This window comes from Halyomorpha halys, unplaced genomic scaffold, assembly GCF_000696795.3.
Source record: "Halyomorpha halys isolate HHAL.00 unplaced genomic scaffold, Hhal_1.1 Scaffold349.1, whole genome shotgun sequence".
Lineage (NCBI taxonomy): Eukaryota > Metazoa > Arthropoda > Insecta > Hemiptera > Pentatomidae > Halyomorpha > Halyomorpha halys.
The window spans coordinates 183,291-203,510 of record NW_027109825.1 but is presented as its reverse complement, the minus strand read 5'-3'; the positions used below and the strand labels follow the sequence as shown (position 1 = coordinate 203,510).

Sequence of the window (20,220 nt, the reverse complement as noted above, 5' to 3'; positions counted from 1 at the left end):
AATATCTAAATCGAAATATATATATATATTGTATTCCAACATTTACTTTGAACTGTTATTTTTTTCCTTGATATTCAACCATTCTAAAAATAATTGTGCTGTAAAATAACTATGTATTATATGCATAAGCTATATTTCAGTAGTGTGACTGGGATGAGGAAGGACTGTGTTTTAGAGAATGGCCAATTACTTAGGACCTAAATGTCACAAATATGTTAATAAAAATGTAAAACTTGTAAATGTTTTCAACCTCAATAGTTGGCATGAGGGATGAGACAGTTCGATATGGGTTTGCCACTACCGAAATTATTAACATTTTTATTTCACTTATATATTTCTTTTGAACCCTTTTTTATTCATAACACATTTTATGTTTGCTTTATTTTACATTCGTTTAGTGACAAACCAAAATCAAAACCTCTCGCCGTATGATATATATACATATATATGTGTGAATGTGGGTGTGTTTTTAATATTTGTTGACAATTATGGTGTAATTTAGTGGTATATTTGAAATTATATATTTTTTGTTAATGTTTTCTGATAATGCAATAGAATAATGATATTTTACCAATCTTCTCTTCAGATCTAATGTGAAAACTGATTCCTTTGAGGACTGGTTCAGCTTCATCTTTGTACTTCAGTTCGACTTTGCGAAATCTAATGATTCCAAGCTCCGGCCAGGTTTCTTTTGGCGTACCCTTTGGTCCATGTCCTCCTTCTTCCTTAAGAATCTACAGATAACAAAATTAAAATTAGTTGGAATTTGAAAATTATATAAGCAATATGATTATCAGCAAGTTACATGATAAATATTTGATTTTAAATAAAAAATGAAAAAAAAAAAAAAAAAAAAGAGTTGAGAGAAATGCTTAATTTAACCAACAATGCTGCACAAACAGGGGTGCATTGTTGGTGCACATTGCAACGTGCAGCATTATTGGTAACGTGCCTGTGCAGCACAGTATGGTAACGTGCCTGTCTGCCAACCCAAAGGTTGCGAGTTCGATAATGAAGTTATGAATAAATAAAAATGTAGAAATAAATAAAAATGAAATAGCCACAGTAATACAGTTAAAAACAAATAAATAAGTTAAAAGTATATTATTAACCTAGAAACAGATAAATAAGTTAAAAACAAAAAAATTAGTTAGAGATAAAAACGGTATTTTGATAAAATTAGGAGGATTTTATACATATAAACAGGTGAGCAATTAATACATACACCAATGTAAGTGTTAATTCTCTCGACAGAAATAAATTTGACTTCATTATCTGTAACGAGGCGAAGAGTAAACTGCAGCATGCCACTTAAAGTTGTCGCATAAGCTATTGCCAATCCAGCCAAAGATGCTGGTACACTGCCTTTCATCACAATCGAAAAAAGTGAAGCACCAAATATGATGAGCACTGTGAATAAAGAACAAAATGAATTTATTAGAACTTTACTTTATTTTTATTACAAAGGGTGTCAGCTTCTAAATGCCAAACTAATCTATGGAGTTGTTCCAGAAAAATTTCAGTAATTAAAGGAGAAATAATTTACCAAATGTTTAGTTCAATATCACTAACCACACCTTACTATCTCAACCCGTTGTTGAGAAATAATATTTTAAAGGGTTTTCCAATAAAGTGGAATCGTTTCCAAATTTTTATGACGGTTATTATTACTTTCACTAATACAATTCAAAAATGTATTTATTTAAAACTCTAATGGTATTTTGAACTCAATTAAAACTAAAGTAAATTTTGATATTAAGGGTATTCATGATGTTGTGTTAAATGTAAAATGTTTTACCATCTTAAATGTTAAAAGTATAGGATTGTGAGCAGTCTTATTTAAAGTCATGTTAAATGGATAACTGCTCCTAGCGGATTTTCTGAGCGACTTACTTGTCTTGTAACCTTTCCTTCTAAAAAAATTCGTTTTGTTTACTTCTAAGTTTTGATTAAAGTAATTTATTACAACATGCCTAAATTAAAGGAAAAATGAAAGTTGTGAAAGCTTGGCCCCTGAGTGTCTTGTTGATCTTTTAACTTGTGAGGAAGAGAAACAAGATGAGCTAGTATAAATACATCCAAAACAATACTATCACAAGCAAAACACAAACTGCGTGCAGGTAATGTATAATACTACATTGCTTGTTCCTACAACAACAAACCAAATGGTGACGAGCTCAGCTGGTCTGTTGCTTGACGTCATTCTCCATTTAACTGACCTAAACAGACTCTCAATCATGTTATATCGTTTTAACATAGTAAAAGAAGGAAATATTTCTTCAGTTAACATAAGTTTTTCCATTTAACATTCTATAACATGTTTAACTAAAAATCATGAATACCCCTACCTATTAGTGAAAACTAACTAATAAAGCTTCTCCAAATGGGCAGTAATACATAAGCCAAACCGGACTATTTTTATAATATTAAAAAAACTCTAAATCTAATAATTCAATAAGCTTGTTAAGCACAATAAAATTAACTTTTATACCCATTCTCATTAACAATAAATTTTAATTTAACTACATAGTTTTTATTTCAATATTTAACCCTCTATATAAATCCTGAATTTACTTGTAAATATTAAGGTCTAGAATAAACCATAGTTGAAAAAAGTATTTGTGTATACGGACGCACAGACAAGAGTGGCGAGAGCTAACTTTTGACTTTGCATTCCTAAATGTATGATATGGGACACCCATTGAGGATAAGTTTCAGGTTTTACACCCATTTATTATTATTTAAGTTATTTTATTCAACTAGAAGAGTAGATAACGTACATAAAGCTAGATGTAGTGGATAGGGACTGTTATTTCAAAGCAATTCAAGATGGTGTTAGGGATCAAACTAGACGTGATTAAAAGAGATTACTAAATTTGCAGTTGTTTTTGTAATGGATTCCACCTTATTTTTCAATTTTTCCCTCATTACGGAACACTCTGTACACAAATAAAATCAAAATAGTATTACCTGCTACAGTATCAACACGAAGCGCTATCCACCTGTTGGCCACACTTGACATATAGAAACAAACAGAATTGAAGTCGAATGATGATGTAAACCTAAAATTACGTTATATTATAAATAGCAGCAAAGATACAAGAAAAAAATAATAAAGTTTCTATTGATAATTACCTCTGAATGAATCCCTGCTCCTTACCGAACGCATGAATAGTGTCCAAACCTTGAACTGTAGTTAAAACGTTACTGAACACAGGAGAGCGTGTTAAGTTGTCAAGTCTCTTCAATTCACGAAGCCCGGCTCTACAATTTGTAAAACATATAAAAAAAATAAGATATCGTAATTGCAGTAAATAATATTTACATATTTCTGAATATCTATATGTGCGCAAATGTATTTTTTTTAAACCTCTATATTTTGGGAATAGCTTATCTGATTAGAACAAAAATGTGAGGAAAATTGAGGATTAGTGTAAATCGAGTTGACTATTAATTTCAAAAAATGGGGGGGGGAAGCTTATCTTTCAAGTATCAATTTTTTTTTTTTTTAATCTGCTTTATGACAAAGACTAAAAATAATAAAATTCTTTATTTATTCTGGAATGGATTCCTTCAGGATAATAATACAGAAAATAAAAATTAGGCTTTAGTGTCTTACGAGTATAAAGCAAAAAATATAAGAAATAATCAAATAATATTAAATAAAAATGTAACCTTCTAATATATTGAAAAAAATAAAATAAAGCGTGAATAATGTTAAAAGACCAAATTTACAAATTTTAAAATTAATAACAGAACATCCATTTACAACACAAAAAAGTATTAAAAAAATTGTATAATAGAGGGGAAAAAATCAATAAATAAATAAAATAAAATAATTAATACTGAACCAAGATTTAGTTTATAATAGTAAATTAAAAAAAAAAATTAAAATCTGTACCGCTACAACCCATGAAGGGTCGGGGGTTCAGTACTTTGTAAGGAACTACTGTTACTAGACCAACGGTTGTGCAAGGAGGTGATTTGGTCAGAATCACCCTCGACTGCCAGATTTATACCTAATCAAGGGTACCCAATTTATGAGGCTGGGTGGACCCAGGGAGGGCTCCAGAACCCACAGGGTTGACTCACGCCTACAGTGTAACAGAAAACAATTTTCTGCCCAGCCGGATTAGAATATAATAGTAAATTGAATAAAAAAAGAAGAAGATAATTGACAATTAACAGCACATGATGTTTAAAGTTCATATTTACAAATGTTTAATGAATAAAAGAACCTCCATTTACTATAAAATACTAGAATAGTAGTTCACTTAAATGAGTTTTAAAAAAAAATAGTAATAAAAAAATATTCCATCGATATAAAAACTTTTTTCAAAAACCAGAACATTCATTTCAATTCCTTTAGATTCAGATGGACAGATAGTGAAGGAATAAGTGGGATTTGAAGGTGGAAAGGGTACTGGAGCGACTAATATGACAAGAATTCCTCGAAGCATTCTAGGCTTGTGGGCTTTTCGCTGAATCGTTATTGTTGTGGCCAACATATGGTCTAATAATTGATTATCTAACACAGGGTTGCTATTATGTTAAAAAAAAGAAAATTTACTCTTGGTTGTTAACATTTATACGGCCGATGTACAAAACAATAACTTTGGGTCACATCATTATGTGAAAATACATCAGCACAAGTATCTCTTTTCAATACCCAGTCTTAGTAGCCAGCAGTTTGGCCATCTCCTTTGACAAAATTACTTCTGGCCACAGCAGGCGGACTACATTGGCTCATCCTCCATGAGGAAAAGGCAGGCTGACAAACCCTTTTTTTAATAATCTACCTCCACGAGGACATAAACATTCTACCAACAGCAAGATGTTCCATCCATCACCCATCATGATATATAGACTTTTTTTCTTTGTTAAACCTTAATGTTAATTATTGTAATAGTTTGGTTAAGTTAATTTTTTTTCCTTGTTTATATGTTAGCATTTTTGTATATTTTATTTCCAAATGCAACAATAACAAAATTTAAAAGTTCATTTCTTCTGTTCTCATTACTCCTCACGGTTGGGCTAACAAAGATTCCTTTTGAACATCTACCCACCGAAACAGCTTTAATTTTAAAGGCTTACAAAGTACAACTAATAATTGGAACATAATAATGTCGTATAACTCACTTTAACCTTTTTATTTGTCCAGTGCGGTTTTCACCAGCAAACCTCAATTATCAATTTAAATGATTAATAAAAATTAAAAACTAAGATAACAATTAAGATAAATAATAAGAAAACTAAAAAGAATAACAATAAATACCTGAAAGCTCGATGAACTATGAAATAATAAACCAAACATAATAACAACAAAAAAATGGCAAAAAGTGGAAATGCCATACAGATGAATAACACTGAAAAAACTGTGTTCATTAGTCCCTGTATCAAGCTTTCTAACGTCAAAGGAAGTTTTGTTTCAACTAAAAAAAAAAAAAAGTAATATATATATTAATAGTAATATTTCCTATAATCTACTAAATAGTTTAATTTAAAATTAAATTACAAGGTAACAGAAAATCAGCATTAACAATAAATAAACGTAACATAACAAAAACTCACCCTCATCGATGTCTTTCGCAAAGAGATTTTGAATCCTTCCGGCTGGTGTGCTTTCAAAAAATGATAGATAGGTTTTCATTAATTTGTTCAGGAGAGTTTTGTGAAACTTTGCAGAAGCCTTTAACGTAACCTAAAAATGTAACTATGAATATAGCAAGCCAATGTTTCTCAAAATGTGGACTGCTGAGAATAGCTAAGGTAATGTTAGAGTGATGAGTAGAGTTTGAAAAATTGAGTTCTAAGTGTCGAAATATTGTATCATGCCATTTGATGGTTATATAAAGAATTTTATAAATTTTGAAACCAGCCATGACACAGAGCCAATTTAAAAGAATATTTAATATATCTTTGATATATGTTGGTAGTACAAGAGTGGATTAATAAAAATTTGCAAAATATTTTAAACAATTTTCCTCAAACTCATGGCTGGTGAGGTTATTCCACTCTGGTTCTTAATCAAATTAAGAAATCGATAAAACATTTAGAAGTGATAGGCAACTGAGTGACAACTGTAATTAAAAATTAATCGCTTAATTTTTGTTTTAAATAAATAATATGATGAAATCGGCTCAAACAACTTTGAATTATTTTAAGGAAAAACTCAAAACCTTCCCACTTTTTTATACCTATGCTATAATGGAACATTTTCGGCTTTTAAGCTAAATTCAACCTAATAATAACAGATAGGATATATTAAATATAATAAATTTTAAGACCATAAATAATAAAAATATTATAATTATATATAAGAAGATAGTCAGGGTTGTGGTCAAAAGAGAAACAAAAATAGTTTACAACTATTTATTTTCCGACGTTTCGCCCCACTTTGCAGGGCTTCATCAGGGCTAAAAAGATACAAAATGATACAATGATAAGAATAAAAATACAAAGATAAGATATAATGATAAGAATAAAAACAAGTAACAAAGGCAAGAATAAAATTTCTTTATAAAAATATGTAAAATATACAGCTAAAAAAGTACAGGAGATGCACATAAAACAAAAACAATACGGGGAAGGAAAAAAAAAAAATAAAGATGAAGCTGATGAAGCCCTGCAAAGTGGGGCGAAACGTCGGAAAATAAATAGTTGTAAACTATTTTTGTTTCTCTTTTGACCGCAACCCTGACTATCTTCTTATATATCAATTTTTACGGTCAACTATATATACATATATTATAATTATAATTATATCCCGAACCCATCTTATTTTCAGACGCCTTGCAGGATTACCAGGGATTGATAAGGATGGAAGATTATGAACTAATGGGTTTGGGTAGGTAAGGATTTTGGAATGAAAGGTCTATTTCATATATAGGTATCTATTTGAGGCTAAATCTGTAACAAATGGGATGTCGGGGGCTTTATGAATGAGTTGATTTCTGACGTAATAAGGAGCATCAAGGATTTTGAATTGTAAAGATTGGATGATTTGGTGAAGCTCCAAAACTCAATTCCTGATTACCATAGTGTATAAGAGTATTTTGTAGTAAATGGGAAGTTTAGAGCATTTGTCAAGTAAGTGTTGAAGTAATCGGAATCTATGAGCAGTTTCTTGTCGTTTCAGTTAGAATGGGGATTTCAAGTAAGTCTCTTACCAAGATAGAGTCCTAAGTAGCGAATCTGTTCAACAAGCTTTAGTGGAATATTAAAAAAAGATACTATAGGACAGGAGAGTAGAGGTTAACGACAGAGAGGAGAGGTGATCTAATGGGATTTGTTAGGATTTACTTTGATTCTCCAGTTGAGACACCATTCTTTAATGGATGTTATGGGTGACTGTGTTTACAGACACCACACATGTGGCATTAGCATACGTTGTTAGGACTGTGTTAAGGTGGGTTGAGATATCAGCAATATAAGAATGGGAATAACCATTTAGAGATTGGGACCCAGGATACTATCTTGAGGACCATTACAACAAAGATTTAAAGAAGTGGGACTATTGATTTTTTCCCCTTGAAATAATAAAATTAATATAAACATAATACTTGAAATAAAAATTAAAATAAATTAAATTTTGAACACTGAATTAAATAATATAAACCTGTTGAGAATAGTTAACATTAATGATAATCAAATAAATAAGCATACCTTAGTAAAAACATAACCACGTATTAAGTTTGTAAATAAAATTGCTAAGATGGTGAAGCCGTAAACATTCCTATACATGCCATAATCAGGATTATCAATAATACGATCGCTCAAGAGTGTATTATTGTTTGCATCAGTGTAAGTGACATTCTGAAACAAAATAGAAATATGTAAGTAAATAATATCTACTAATCTAGAGAATATTATTGAACTATAGTGTAATCTCGGTAATTCAAATTAATTGCAGGGGGTCTTTAGATAACTGAAAAGTTTGGATTAAAGAAAGTATTAAGAAAAATGGAATACAAAAATATAATTTGAATGAACATAACTATGTTTATTTATTTAATTTTTTTACACACATTTTCGGAAATTCGACAGTTGCAATGAAGCTTATAACATCGCTGGTCACTAGCCATATTGTGGGTGGCTACTTTTTTTTTTTTTTTTTTTTTTTTTTACATCCTCAGTAATGCTAAGTGATGATTTAATTTGTTAAAATTATAAGATTGTTCATTTATAAGTGAAAAAAATATTCTGTGTATAGATTTATTTAAAATGTGATTTAAGATGTTTAAAAAAAAAAAAAGTTTAGTTCACCAATAAAATCTGCATTGTACATATTTCTACTATTAATTAAATTAGTTTTAGAGAAACAAATGATTTATTTTTTTGTTTTTTTCAATCGCCACGACAACCCATTACTGGATCCTGGCCTCCTCACGCAGCTTCCACCAGTTTAATCTGTTAACTGCAGCTGCTCTCCAATTCCTCACTCCGAGCAGGGTCCTTGAATCCTCTTTAACACCATCCAACCATCAAAGCTTCGGGCGGCCCCTCAGCCATGTTCTATGTAGGCGGTCATTGAGAAGTTTATTTGGGATTCCATAGAAATTAGATTACCCGATATCGAAACTGTGTGTGTCAAAATTTCCACTTTCGATTTTCATGGTGATTACAAAAACTTGCCTATAGATCGAGAAGTTAAAAATGCCCTTGCAGTTTTATTTAGCAAAAATTTAATTGACTGTTGAGTTTTCTCAAAAAAAGTAACTTTTGTTTTTTTCAATGCCAGTTCTGATTACTAGAGTGTTCGGAGTACCGAAGTTTGGATTACCAAGATTATACTGTATATCATCATAAATTTGATTTTTATTGGCTTCCGATGTAAGTTATAGTTAATGGTAGAAAAAAAAAGTAAACCATAAAGAATCTTAGGTTCAATAGTAAGTGCTGTTTCAAAACCAATGGTCAAGCAAGGATATGATTTGGTCAGGATTACACTCAATAGCCAACTAAATGGTAATAGTAAGTATATCTGTAAGTTTAAACAAAATACAAAAAACTAAACAGTCCTACCCTATTTTACTACAAATTAGAGCCCTATTATAGTTTACAATATTCTTTAGTCTTTAGTATCTTGATTTTTAACCCTAGTGAAGAAGGCCTGCAGAGTGGGTCGAAACATTGGTATATAATAAAAAAATAATATAATATAAAAGGAAGATGGTCTAGGTGCGGTCAAAACAACTCAAATAGTAATAAAATAATAAAACTGTTAATCAAGAGCCAACATTTTATCATTTTACTTATTTAATTCTTCATTCCTTTATTTAATTCTTATTTCTCATCCTTAAGTGTTTACTATATTTTTATATTTCATTTTTACTTATTATTTCCGTTTTCATTAATTGCCTACAACCATAATAGCCTAAGTTATATTATATATATTAATAAAACCTTTTTGTAATTCTTGTTTATTTATACTTTTTACTGTACATCTTATTTTAATTTTATTTTATTTACTTTGTTCAATTTTACATAAATTTTCACATTTTTAAAATCATTTTTAGCCATAGCTTAGCTTACTTTTATCTTTGTTATCTATTCTCTTGGTTTGTTACATTATTTTTGTTGTTTATATCTTTATTAGCCCTGAGGAAGTCCTACAAAGTGGAGCAAAAGGTTAGCTCATAATAAAAAGTTGTATTACTATTTGAGTTCTTTCGACTGCACCCAGGCCATCTTCATTTTATATACTACACACAATAAACGATCTTCGAATAAATATTTTGAACTATATATTTTTACTACCATCCCAGAATATCTTCCTTCATTAAAATATATAAATTGTATACAAAAAAAAAAAACTCACTCCACTGCCAGCTTTTATCCACTCGTGCAACCACCAAGAGCTGAAAGCCGAGGAACCCATATTCATCACCATTACAATTATCAAAGAAAAAAACAGAAACCATCCTCCACAGGCATTTATGTAACTGAGAAAAGTACTAAACTGTATTTCGCCTTGTTCTTTTACCTCTTCTTTTATTAGCATCCCATCTTGCTTGGCTGAAAATAAAATAAATGAAAATACAAAGAGAAAATATCTAAGCAATATTCTGTCATTTTATAAGTTAATGTCCGAAAGGGGACTAGCTAAACCTAATATGGAAACATGAGAACACTTAGAGTGACAAAACTACACTGCACATTCTTCCTGCTAGTTTGACAATAGAGCAGTGGATCAGACAATATATGATAGCTTAAATGAGCCAAGAAAGCTATGGAAGTGAGAGGACCTGAAGGGCAGACAAAGAGTTTCTTAGTTTGGTGACCGAAGAAGATTCCTTAGAACAGATGTAGGTAGCGGAGATATGGTATCGAAGGTAAAGTTCCAATATGTTTCAAAGATATATGGGGGAGACAATGAGAGTTCTATATTTGTGAAAGAGGATGAAAGTTCTCAACTCTGATAAAAAAAATAGAGCAAAAGGGAATCTATTGTGAATAATTGTAAAGATTGCTAAAGCAGTGTATTTAATTCAGTTTGTATCTGCAGATACAGAATCAGAGATTGTTCTCAATATTAACTCGTGATAAAACCCTCAATACATATAAGAAAACCATAGCTCTTCAATCTTGTATTTATCATTAACATCTGATTTATTTTTATGAAAATAAATGTTTATTTAAGTATTCCTTTATTACAACATTTATTATAATAGTCTAACTCAAATTGGAACAAACTGTTTATATCTGAGTTTTCCGTCAATCCCCGTTACCTTCTACAACTTAATAAGTTAGATATTAATTTTTCTAAAATCTTTGGCGTTCTAATGGTTAATGGTAAATTATATTATATCTTTATATTACTACTCTCATTTCCGGAAATTTGTTTTCAATCTGGGAAAAATATTTCTCTATTTGTAAATGATCAAATTCTTTCATAGTTTATATTTATCCATTTTCCATTATTATTAACATTGAGATATGGTTATTTGTTTCAAATAAACAAAATTAAAGCTACTTTACAGGGATGCCATTTTGAAAATTTGTATGCCTCAATATGGGGAATCCAGGGTTGTGGTATGCCTCAATATGGAGAACCCCGAGTAGTGGCCCTTTAAACAAAAAGGTTGGGCTCCCCAGTACTTGAATAGGAAAAAAAAATGATGCGCAAATTGAACTAAATCAAGTTCAAACTAGTCATAACAAAAATTATAAATATCATTTTTCCATTTTGTGATTTTTTTTTTGTTCGAACATTATATTTCATATATAATAAGTTGAAGTAAAAATCGGTGATTTATCACATCTGAGGTTTTATATATATATATATATATAAATATATATTATTATTAAAGGAAGATGGGATACCCCTATGGAAATGAATTTGAATTTAAAAAAGAAATTAAATAACATACCACCAACTTTAAAGTTTTTCTTTCCATTATCAGTTGACTTCTTTCTGTGATTTAAAGCTGCTTTCGATTCTTCAACTTCATCCTCATCCCTGTAAAATAAATAAAATGGATTAAAAAATAAATAAATAAACCAAGGAAAAAATAATGCGTATTATTATTATAAAAATAATGCACATTGTTATTATAAAAATGAATGCATATGCATGTTATTATTATTAAAAACTATTATTATTATAAAAACATAATGCATACTATTATTATAAAAAATAACTCATATTATTATAATAAAAATAATGCATATTACTATTATTATAAAAATCAATATCTATATTATTACTATAAAAAAATGCATGATATTATTATAATAGAAAATAATGTATATTATTATTATAAAAATGAATGTATATTATTACTATAAAAAATAATCTAAATCATTATTATAAAAAAATCAATGTATATTATTACTAAAAAAAATAATGTATATTATTACTATAAAAAATAATCTAAATCATTATTATAAAAAAATCAATGTATATTATTACTAAAAAAAATAATGTATATTATTACTAAAATAATGAATATTACTCAACTGTGCTTCTAAATCTATTCTGGAGAAAGATTCCATTATCAATTTATATTCACTTTCTCGGCTAGACAAATCGCCAGGTGTTCCTCTTTCAACAATTCTTCCTTCTTTCATGATGACTAATTCATCGCATTCGTTTAAAAACTATATCAAAGAAAAAATAAATATTTAAAGAAATGTGATACTACATTTAGTACAATAATATAACATCATAAAAAAATTATTTTATTATATTGCGAAAATAAATAGCTCACTTTTACATGGTGAGATACAAATACAACAGTTTTAGAATGTAAAGCTTTCAGTATTGCTTTCTCAAAAATAGTATTAGCAACCTCACTATCTACTGCACTCAATGGATCATCCAGCAGGTATATATCCCTAAAACAATAAAAATAATTTTTACAATAAAGAATTAATATATGGTATAATATAATAATTGCAGTAAAATCAGTATACTGAAACCCCTCTTCAACAGAGAGATAAGTGTTCAACGAGTTTATCCATACCAGTCTTCTGAGAAGCACTTTTAAAAAATTCATTCACTAAAATTAGTTTGAATGAAGTTTCATTTAAATTAAATTTAAATCTGAGCCAATACAACCCAACTGATTTCAAAACAATTTTATGTTGAATTGTTTATCTTAAAACATTTATACAAGGAGGTGATTTGTTGAAGAACACACACAACCGCCAGGTTTTTCCCAATTAAGGGTACCCACTTTGTAGAGGCGATGTGGGCCCCAGAAGGGCTCCCGAACCCACAGGGTTGACTCATGGCCATAGTATCAGAATAAATAATTATCTGCCATAGCCGGATTCGAAACTGGCTTCTTGAAAATAGAAGACAGTACCTCACCCACTGAACGATCTTGCTCCCTTATGGGAAAAATACACCCTTAAAACTTTATCCATATTTTATTCATAAATTAGATCAAATTTTCCATATTCAAGTGACTACTCATCTATTTGTCAATGAAATTACTTTCATAAAATTATAAATTATTATCAGCATTTTACATGCTCCATGTGATTCATTCATCTCAGCAGTACTAATTCTTTTTGTTTACTGTTCCCGAACTGGACTGATTCTATTAGTTAAATAATAATAATTTATTCAATGAGAAGACAATATTGCGGGTTTAAATTTTATTATTATAAAAATAATAATTTCAAGATATGTACATATTTATATCAAAACACAAAGCCATGGTTTTCTTAATTTTCAACATCCCTTTAGATTGGTAATTTTATCTCTTGGCCAAAGAAAACTTAGCTGCCACATTTATTAGAATCGAACACTAAAAGGTTTAAATTACAATGCATCTAAATCAGTAGTTCCCAACCCATAGAAGTTGACAGACCACTAAGCAAAGAAATTAAACCAAGTGTGGCACACTACACTTCCGACTCAAGGCAAAGGGGATATTATCCTCGAAAAATATTTGAAAATGAGATGGATAAAAGTACATTTTGAGTCAAATAAATATATAGGGTGTTTTTTTAAGCCCGATAGAACTTGAAATTGTAAAAAATAACACAAAAAATTAAATTGTAATCAAAATTTTTTTTTTATTCGAAAGATCAATACGTGACATTAACATTTGAAAATGATTTCGGGCATATGGGCACCACGGCTATTCTTGACGAAGCGCATTCTGGACGTCCAATTTTGGGCCACTTTTTCGAGCACTGCTGGCCGTATGTCACGAATAACACGAACAATGCTGGCCTCCAAGGCGTCAATTGTTGCTGGTTTATCAGCATAAACCAGTGACTTCACGTAGCCCCACAGGAAATAATCGAGAGGTGTCAAATCGCACGACCATATGCGGCAATTTTGCTTATTAACAAACCCGTTAAGCCAAAAATGCGGCTCATCGCTGAACACAATTTTACAGAATGCGCTTCGTCAAGAACAGCCGCGGTGCCCATATGCCCGAAATCATTTTCAAATGTTAATGTCACGTATTGATCTTTCGAATAAAAAAAAAATTTTGATTACAATTTAATTTTTTGTGTTATTTTTTACAATTTCAAGTTCTATCGGGCTTAAAAAAACACCCTATATTTCTTTTTTTTATAACACAGTCATATTTTGTAATAATAATAGGGTATAATTATTTATTTATGTTTCAATATTATTAAATTGGTATATCATTTGGAAAGTGCATTATCTTTATTATTTCATTTTCTGTATTATTTTAGTTCTTTGAGGTCTTCATTTTCAGGTCCTCTGTATATTTTAAACTTGATCCAACGACTATTTTTTTTTACTCTGTGAAAGAGATTTGTATATTTTCATTCACGAAAAGTCCATTGCTCCAACAATAGTATTCATACGGAGACATATCAATTGGAGAGGGGTTTATGTTAGGAAAAGCTTCACTGTATAATACAATATTATAATTGATACCTTCAGTGTATAATAGAATATTATAATTGATACCTTCAGTGTATAATAGAATATTATAATTGTTACCTGTCAGAGTAAAGAGCTCTTGCTAAAGAAATTCTTTGTTTCTGGCCCCCTGACAAATTGATGCCTCGTTCTCCGACTTCTGTATTGTCACCTCCAGGTAATGAATCTATGTCTATGCCAAGATCACAACACTGAACAACATCATAGTATCTGTAATAGTACAAGTTGAAATACATAGAAATGATTTTTATATTTCATAGACATGCCTCAAATTTTTTCACCGCTACACTAACTGATATAAATAACTGGTACAATGGTCAGTGTAAAAGAGTTGAAGCTTGATAACTGATAATTTATAATTAAACAATAAAATATTCTGCCATCTCATGGCAAAGTAATAATGACTAAGGGCTCCTTAATGTAAGAAAGCAATCTAAGGCCTTCATAATATAGGAATATGGTGATGATGCTAGTAATGAAGAAAACCTTAATCTTAATTAACCTAGTTAAAGTTAGGCAGTCATCTAAAATTTGGGAATAAAGTAAATTAATTTTCTCTATAATGAGTGAGTATAGCGATTCCCTGGAAATTGGGAAAAACAGATGAGGTAAGAAATGTAGAATGGAGAGAAAACCTAAACAACTTGTTAGTAAAATTACTGAATCACATCTCCGCAATTTACTGAAACGTTTTTTACTTTTGTTTTTTGTATAACATCCACCTAACTTCACAGTACCTCACCATCATCATCAATAAAAAGGCTTCGATTATTAAAATTAATTAACACCTCTAACACATACAATCTGAACTGTCTGTACAGCAATCACAGGAGTAAGGTGGAGGATAGGTGCTAAGTGTTATGCCGCAATCACCAAATCCTAGACATAAAGAATGCTTTCAACACTGCAAGATGGACCTGCATATTGGATAGGAGCTTCTCTGTATCTTTTAAAATTTTTCGTATATATCCGTCAAAAACTCGAATTCGAAATTTTGTATGATCACAATACTTCCCTTACTATATATTCCATTGGTAAGTGAAAGTAAAAATCTGGAGCATGAAATTACCTCTATTTCCTTTTTCAAACTAAGCAAAAATTATGAAATCTTATTTCTGCCTTTGTATCGTGAGTTAATTTTAAAAATTATTCAAGAAAACATTGAAATTATAAATGAAATCAGACAAGAATATTCAACAGAAAAAAATAAATTAGTATTATTAAAGTTCAACTCAGTTTATTAATTTTATTAATATTAAATAAGTTTAATTCATTACATGTTATCACTCCAATCTAATTTTTTCATGCCACATTTAAAAAAAAAAAAAAATTAAATTCTATTTTATACAAAGTGATACTTTACTAAAACGGTTAAATAATAACAAACTAGGAATCTACTCATGTTAAAAGTCATTCAGAGTTTTTAAATAGGATCTTTTCATACACGAAATAGGAAAATCCAATGGTAAACTAGTTTTATAAACACGACTCAGTTCTTATTTACTTACATTTACTATTGATAGCTTCCAATAACAGGTTAATAAAAGTGTCTGAAAAGTTAAACTGTTATAAAAAAATATATTACCCAAAGTTACAATAGGTTTTCTACGTTAACACTTACTTCCTGGCTATGAATTTCTCTCCGAACAAGATGTTCTCACGTACTGTCGCATTGACAAGCCATGGTTGTTGAGAAACGTAAGCACACGCACCTTCTCGACACAATTTACCTCTCGTCATGTACAGGTGACCAAGGATACCAGCAAGGAGGGATGACTTGCCACTTCCGACTGGACCACACACACCGATTAAACTCCTCTAAAAGATAGAACAATAATGATTAAAATAATATAATGTTATTAAATTAAATTAAATCTGTACCACTACAACCCTTGAACGGTCAGGGGTGCAGCAATTTGTAAGGAAGTACTGTTACTAGGCCAACGGTTGTGCAAGGGGTGATTTGGTCAGAATCGTCCTCGACCGCCAAATTTTTACCCATTTTATGAGTCTGGGTGGACCCCGGAGGGCTCTCGAAACCACAGGGGTGACTCTATAGCTAGAGGTAACAGATAATAATTATCTGCCACAGCCAGATTCAAACCCGGGTCCTTGGAGTTAGTAGTCCATTGCCTTGCTAATGAGCTACCCACTCCAATATAATGTTATAAGATATTAAAATACTAAGAATCATTTTATTGGAGTTAGTCATCCTGTCAAGTGAAAGGCTCAAGCATATGAAGGTTAGGTTAATTAAAAAAATATTTCATCACTATAGTGATAAGAAAAGTTCAACAGATTGGCTGAAAAGAACAACACAATGCACATGCACCTGGCAGTTTAACGTCAAACTCGTGTCCTATTTATTCATTTTTTGTCATTCACCATTACTTTCTTTGACTTTATATGTTACCTATCATGTTTTCTAAATTTTTGGCTACTGTTAGCCGCAAAATTGATAAAAACTGTATCTCACATACCTACAGCAATATATTAAACTTAATTAAGACTCAATAATTTTACTCTCCTCCTTTTTATTTATTTATTTTTTTTAATACTCGTTAATTTGGCTTGCCATTTTTATTCCAAGATTTTATTATCATCACCAAATTTTTTTATTATCCTTTCACGTTTTTGTTATCATTCTATCACTACTTTCATTTTTTTTGTTTCCCATTTCAATACTTAATAACCAATTTTTATTAGTATTTTTATGTACACTTATTATTGTACATCTTATTTTTATTTCTTTTTGTTCATTTTTATATCATTTTTTTGTACTTATATTTACATAATTTTTAACCCTGCCTTAGTTTTTTTTTTTAACTTTTTATTTCTTTTTGATCGCACTCCCGACCATCTCCTTCATATTTTCAAAAATATGATCAATCATTTAAAAATATGATAAATAAAATAGTTGTATATAAAGTGTAAATTTACAAAATACAACATATTTATCTAAAATACTTGAAATATTACAATACATAAACTATACAACCAGAATGTAAAAAAATTATTTTATACAGCATACCTTAGGAGCAAAAAAGTTTATATCAAAAAGGATTTCTTTGTAGTTAGAATTCAAAGACTGTTCGAACTCAGCACGATTAAGCAAGTCCAATTCATTCTCATTGGCTCTTTCAGCTTCGGCAGCTTTCTGAACAGCGACGCTTTTTCTGAAAACATCACAAAATAAGATTCATAAATAGTGTTGGGGAGTTTGTTAGATAACAAAATACACCTAAGAATAATTTTGCCCTGTCTCGTCCTGTGCTGGTATTGTGAAAAAAAATAAATATATATATAATTCTGAATAAAAGAAATATAAATAATACATTACAGGGCTTTTATTTGAAACTTCTTGATACTTTAAAAAAAAAAAAAAAAATAGAATCTGATTACATAAAAATATATCTTATACATATAAGCAAAAAAAAAAGAAAAAAAAAAAAGAAAAAACTTAAGAAAATCTTAATGAAAAATATATATGAATGAAATTGTAGGAAGATAGTCCAGTTGGTGGTTAATAAAGAAAAAATAGCAGAAAAAACTATTTTATTTTAAACAACGTTTCACCCCACTTTGCAGGGCTTCGTCAAGGCTAAATAAAAAATGTTTTTATCTTGTTTTTATATTTTTGGTTAACATTAAATAGAGTTTTCTATCTTTATTGACCGCCACCCGATCTATCTTCCAACAATCTACTTCATACAGTCACTTATCTACTTCCTATATAAATGAAACAATATAAAAAAAATTAATGTCTAATTTCAAGTCTCTTCTCAAGATTAAAACAAAATATTGAAGGTAAATATTCATATTAGCACTTTCTGAAAGCTTGAAGCAAACAATCAAGCTGTTGGCCCTGAATTGAGTAGTCAGAGGTCCGAAGTAATATCATTGCTGAAGAAAATAGTTTGCAAAAAAATCTGAGACAGGTAACGTCCTTTTAGCACTGTTGATGTGAGACTACTGACTCTGTATTAGTATAAGAGAGCAATAAGAAAGACGGGTGGAGAACTATCCTTCTGATAGCTGAGCAGGCTGGGGTGAGGGTCCCAGAGCACTTGGTTTAGAAGGTTGTGGGTTCAATTCCCACCTGGGCTGGTCATATTTATTTTGCGGCAGCCTCAAGAAATGAAACTTGACATTCCCACTCTGAGGCTGTCCTCAAATGGAGGACTTAAGCAAAAAAACAAAAAAAACAAAGACGGCTGTAAACAATCATAAGTCACCCGACATTGTAATGTTGATGTTTCTCTGGCTTACTTTAATAATAAAAATAGTTCTTCTATTAAGTTTACAATACGAAAAATAAAAATAACTCTTGGTTTAAATGCAATTTAATTAATTTAAAATAAATTTAAAGGAAATTTTATTTTTATTTTTCAATTTTTTCCAAGATACTAACCTCCTCTTCATGCTGGCAGCAGTGCTCATTCTCCTGTTAGTATAATAAGCGAAGGTTCCGTCTGCTATACAAATAGATTGCGACTTATCTACTGGTCTTGACAGAAGAGTGGTATGTTCATTGAGCAGCATAACACTCTATAAAGTATATATAAATCTATAAGGTCAAGAATTTTTTTTTTTTTTTAAAGTAACACCTTTGCTGGATTATCTGTGATGTCAAACAAATCACATAATGTTTATATTTACATTTTACTTTGATCTACGTAATAATAATTTACAGGCTAATATGAAATTCCAATTATTCACAACCCAGATTACATAAAAAAAAAAAAAAACTTAAAGGGGACTCAAAATTAAATATAGCTAGCTAGAGGACAACAGAATATTATCATCTAGTCTGACTTTGTTTTTTGAAAAAAAAGCTGAAATTTCTCAATATATAAAAAAAAAATGCTATGAATGATTAAGCTGTTTTAATTATTTTATATATGATTGTTTAAGAGTGGTTTAGTTTATTCTTAATTCAAAACAATTTTGATCCTTTTTTTCCTGTCAACTTTTATTCTTTAAAATTTCTCCAACATTTCGGCCCTAAAGCCATTCTCAAGGATACCACGTTCAATATTGTTTTTAAAGATTTAAAAAAGAAATGACATCAATATTGAAGGTGGTTTCCTTGAGAATGGCCTGAGGGCCGAAACGTTGGAGAAATTTTAAAGAATAAAAGTTGACAGGAAAAAAGGATCAAAATTGTTTTAAATTAAGAATAAGCTGTTTTAGTTTGGCTAATATTAATGTATAGCTTTGAAGTCAGAGGAGTAGCATCCCTTACAAAATGGAAAAAATTATAATAATTTCAAAATAAGTTCCTAAGAATCGCAGTGGATACTCCTTGGTTTGTGAGAAATAGCCAATTGTATCGGGTACTACAAATTGAATCAATAGAAGACTTAATCAAAAAACGGTTCATAAAATTTCTGAAAGTTAAAGGAGCAGTGACTTACAACTTGGAAAATCCAACCTCATCTCGAAAACTGAAGCTTAGGCTGCTGCAGGATATTATATTATAAATTCTATATTTATCTATTCTATTATTGGCATTACTATGATTTTATTTATTTTTTCTCTTCGTATTTTTCTTAAAGTAACTTCTTTTTCCCCCATTAGAGAAGTCAATCGTTTATATTAAATCTATAAATTTCATTGTTTTTGTTATTAACTTTTCTGCTTCTCTCTTTTTAAGAATTACTATTTTTATATTTTTTATAATTTATCATTATTGTCCAATATTTATATCATAGTAAATAGTTAGAGGTATCTTTTGCATGAGACTATAACCCTCTCCATAATTATTATTAAACAAAAAAAATCTTACTGTTATAGCAACTGGCCCACCAGGCCGATCTGGTATTGAATAAAAGAATATA

The 20,220-nt window shown here is 29.8% G+C and overlaps 1 protein-coding gene across 8 annotated transcripts in view; it reads right to left on the bottom strand.

Moving 5' to 3' along the window:
* LOC106681580 (ATP-binding cassette sub-family C member 5) overlaps nucleotides 1-20,220 on the bottom strand; it is a 59,961-nt gene that overhangs the window by 6,445 nt on the left and 33,296 nt on the right. For all 8 annotated transcript variants that reach the window (XM_014421953.3, XM_067047978.1, XM_014421956.2 and 5 more), the window contains 15 exons: nucleotides 18,792-18,928; nucleotides 17,412-17,556; nucleotides 16,002-16,198; nucleotides 14,441-14,590; nucleotides 12,213-12,339; nucleotides 11,963-12,102; nucleotides 11,373-11,461; nucleotides 9,821-10,017; nucleotides 7,666-7,815; nucleotides 5,572-5,701; nucleotides 5,276-5,432; nucleotides 3,136-3,264; nucleotides 2,971-3,062; nucleotides 1,226-1,410; nucleotides 572-734 (listed from right to left, as the gene is read on the bottom strand). In XM_014421953.3, coding sequence (XP_014277439.1) covers nucleotides 572-734; nucleotides 1,226-1,410; nucleotides 2,971-3,062; nucleotides 3,136-3,264; nucleotides 5,276-5,432; nucleotides 5,572-5,701; nucleotides 7,666-7,815; nucleotides 9,821-10,017; nucleotides 11,373-11,461; nucleotides 11,963-12,102; nucleotides 12,213-12,339; nucleotides 14,441-14,590; nucleotides 16,002-16,198; nucleotides 17,412-17,556; nucleotides 18,792-18,928 — 2,188 coding nt within the window. The remainder of the gene's footprint in view (nucleotides 1-571; nucleotides 735-1,225; nucleotides 1,411-2,970; nucleotides 3,063-3,135; nucleotides 3,265-5,275; nucleotides 5,433-5,571; nucleotides 5,702-7,665; nucleotides 7,816-9,820; nucleotides 10,018-11,372; nucleotides 11,462-11,962; nucleotides 12,103-12,212; nucleotides 12,340-14,440; nucleotides 14,591-16,001; nucleotides 16,199-17,411; nucleotides 17,557-18,791; nucleotides 18,929-20,220) is intronic.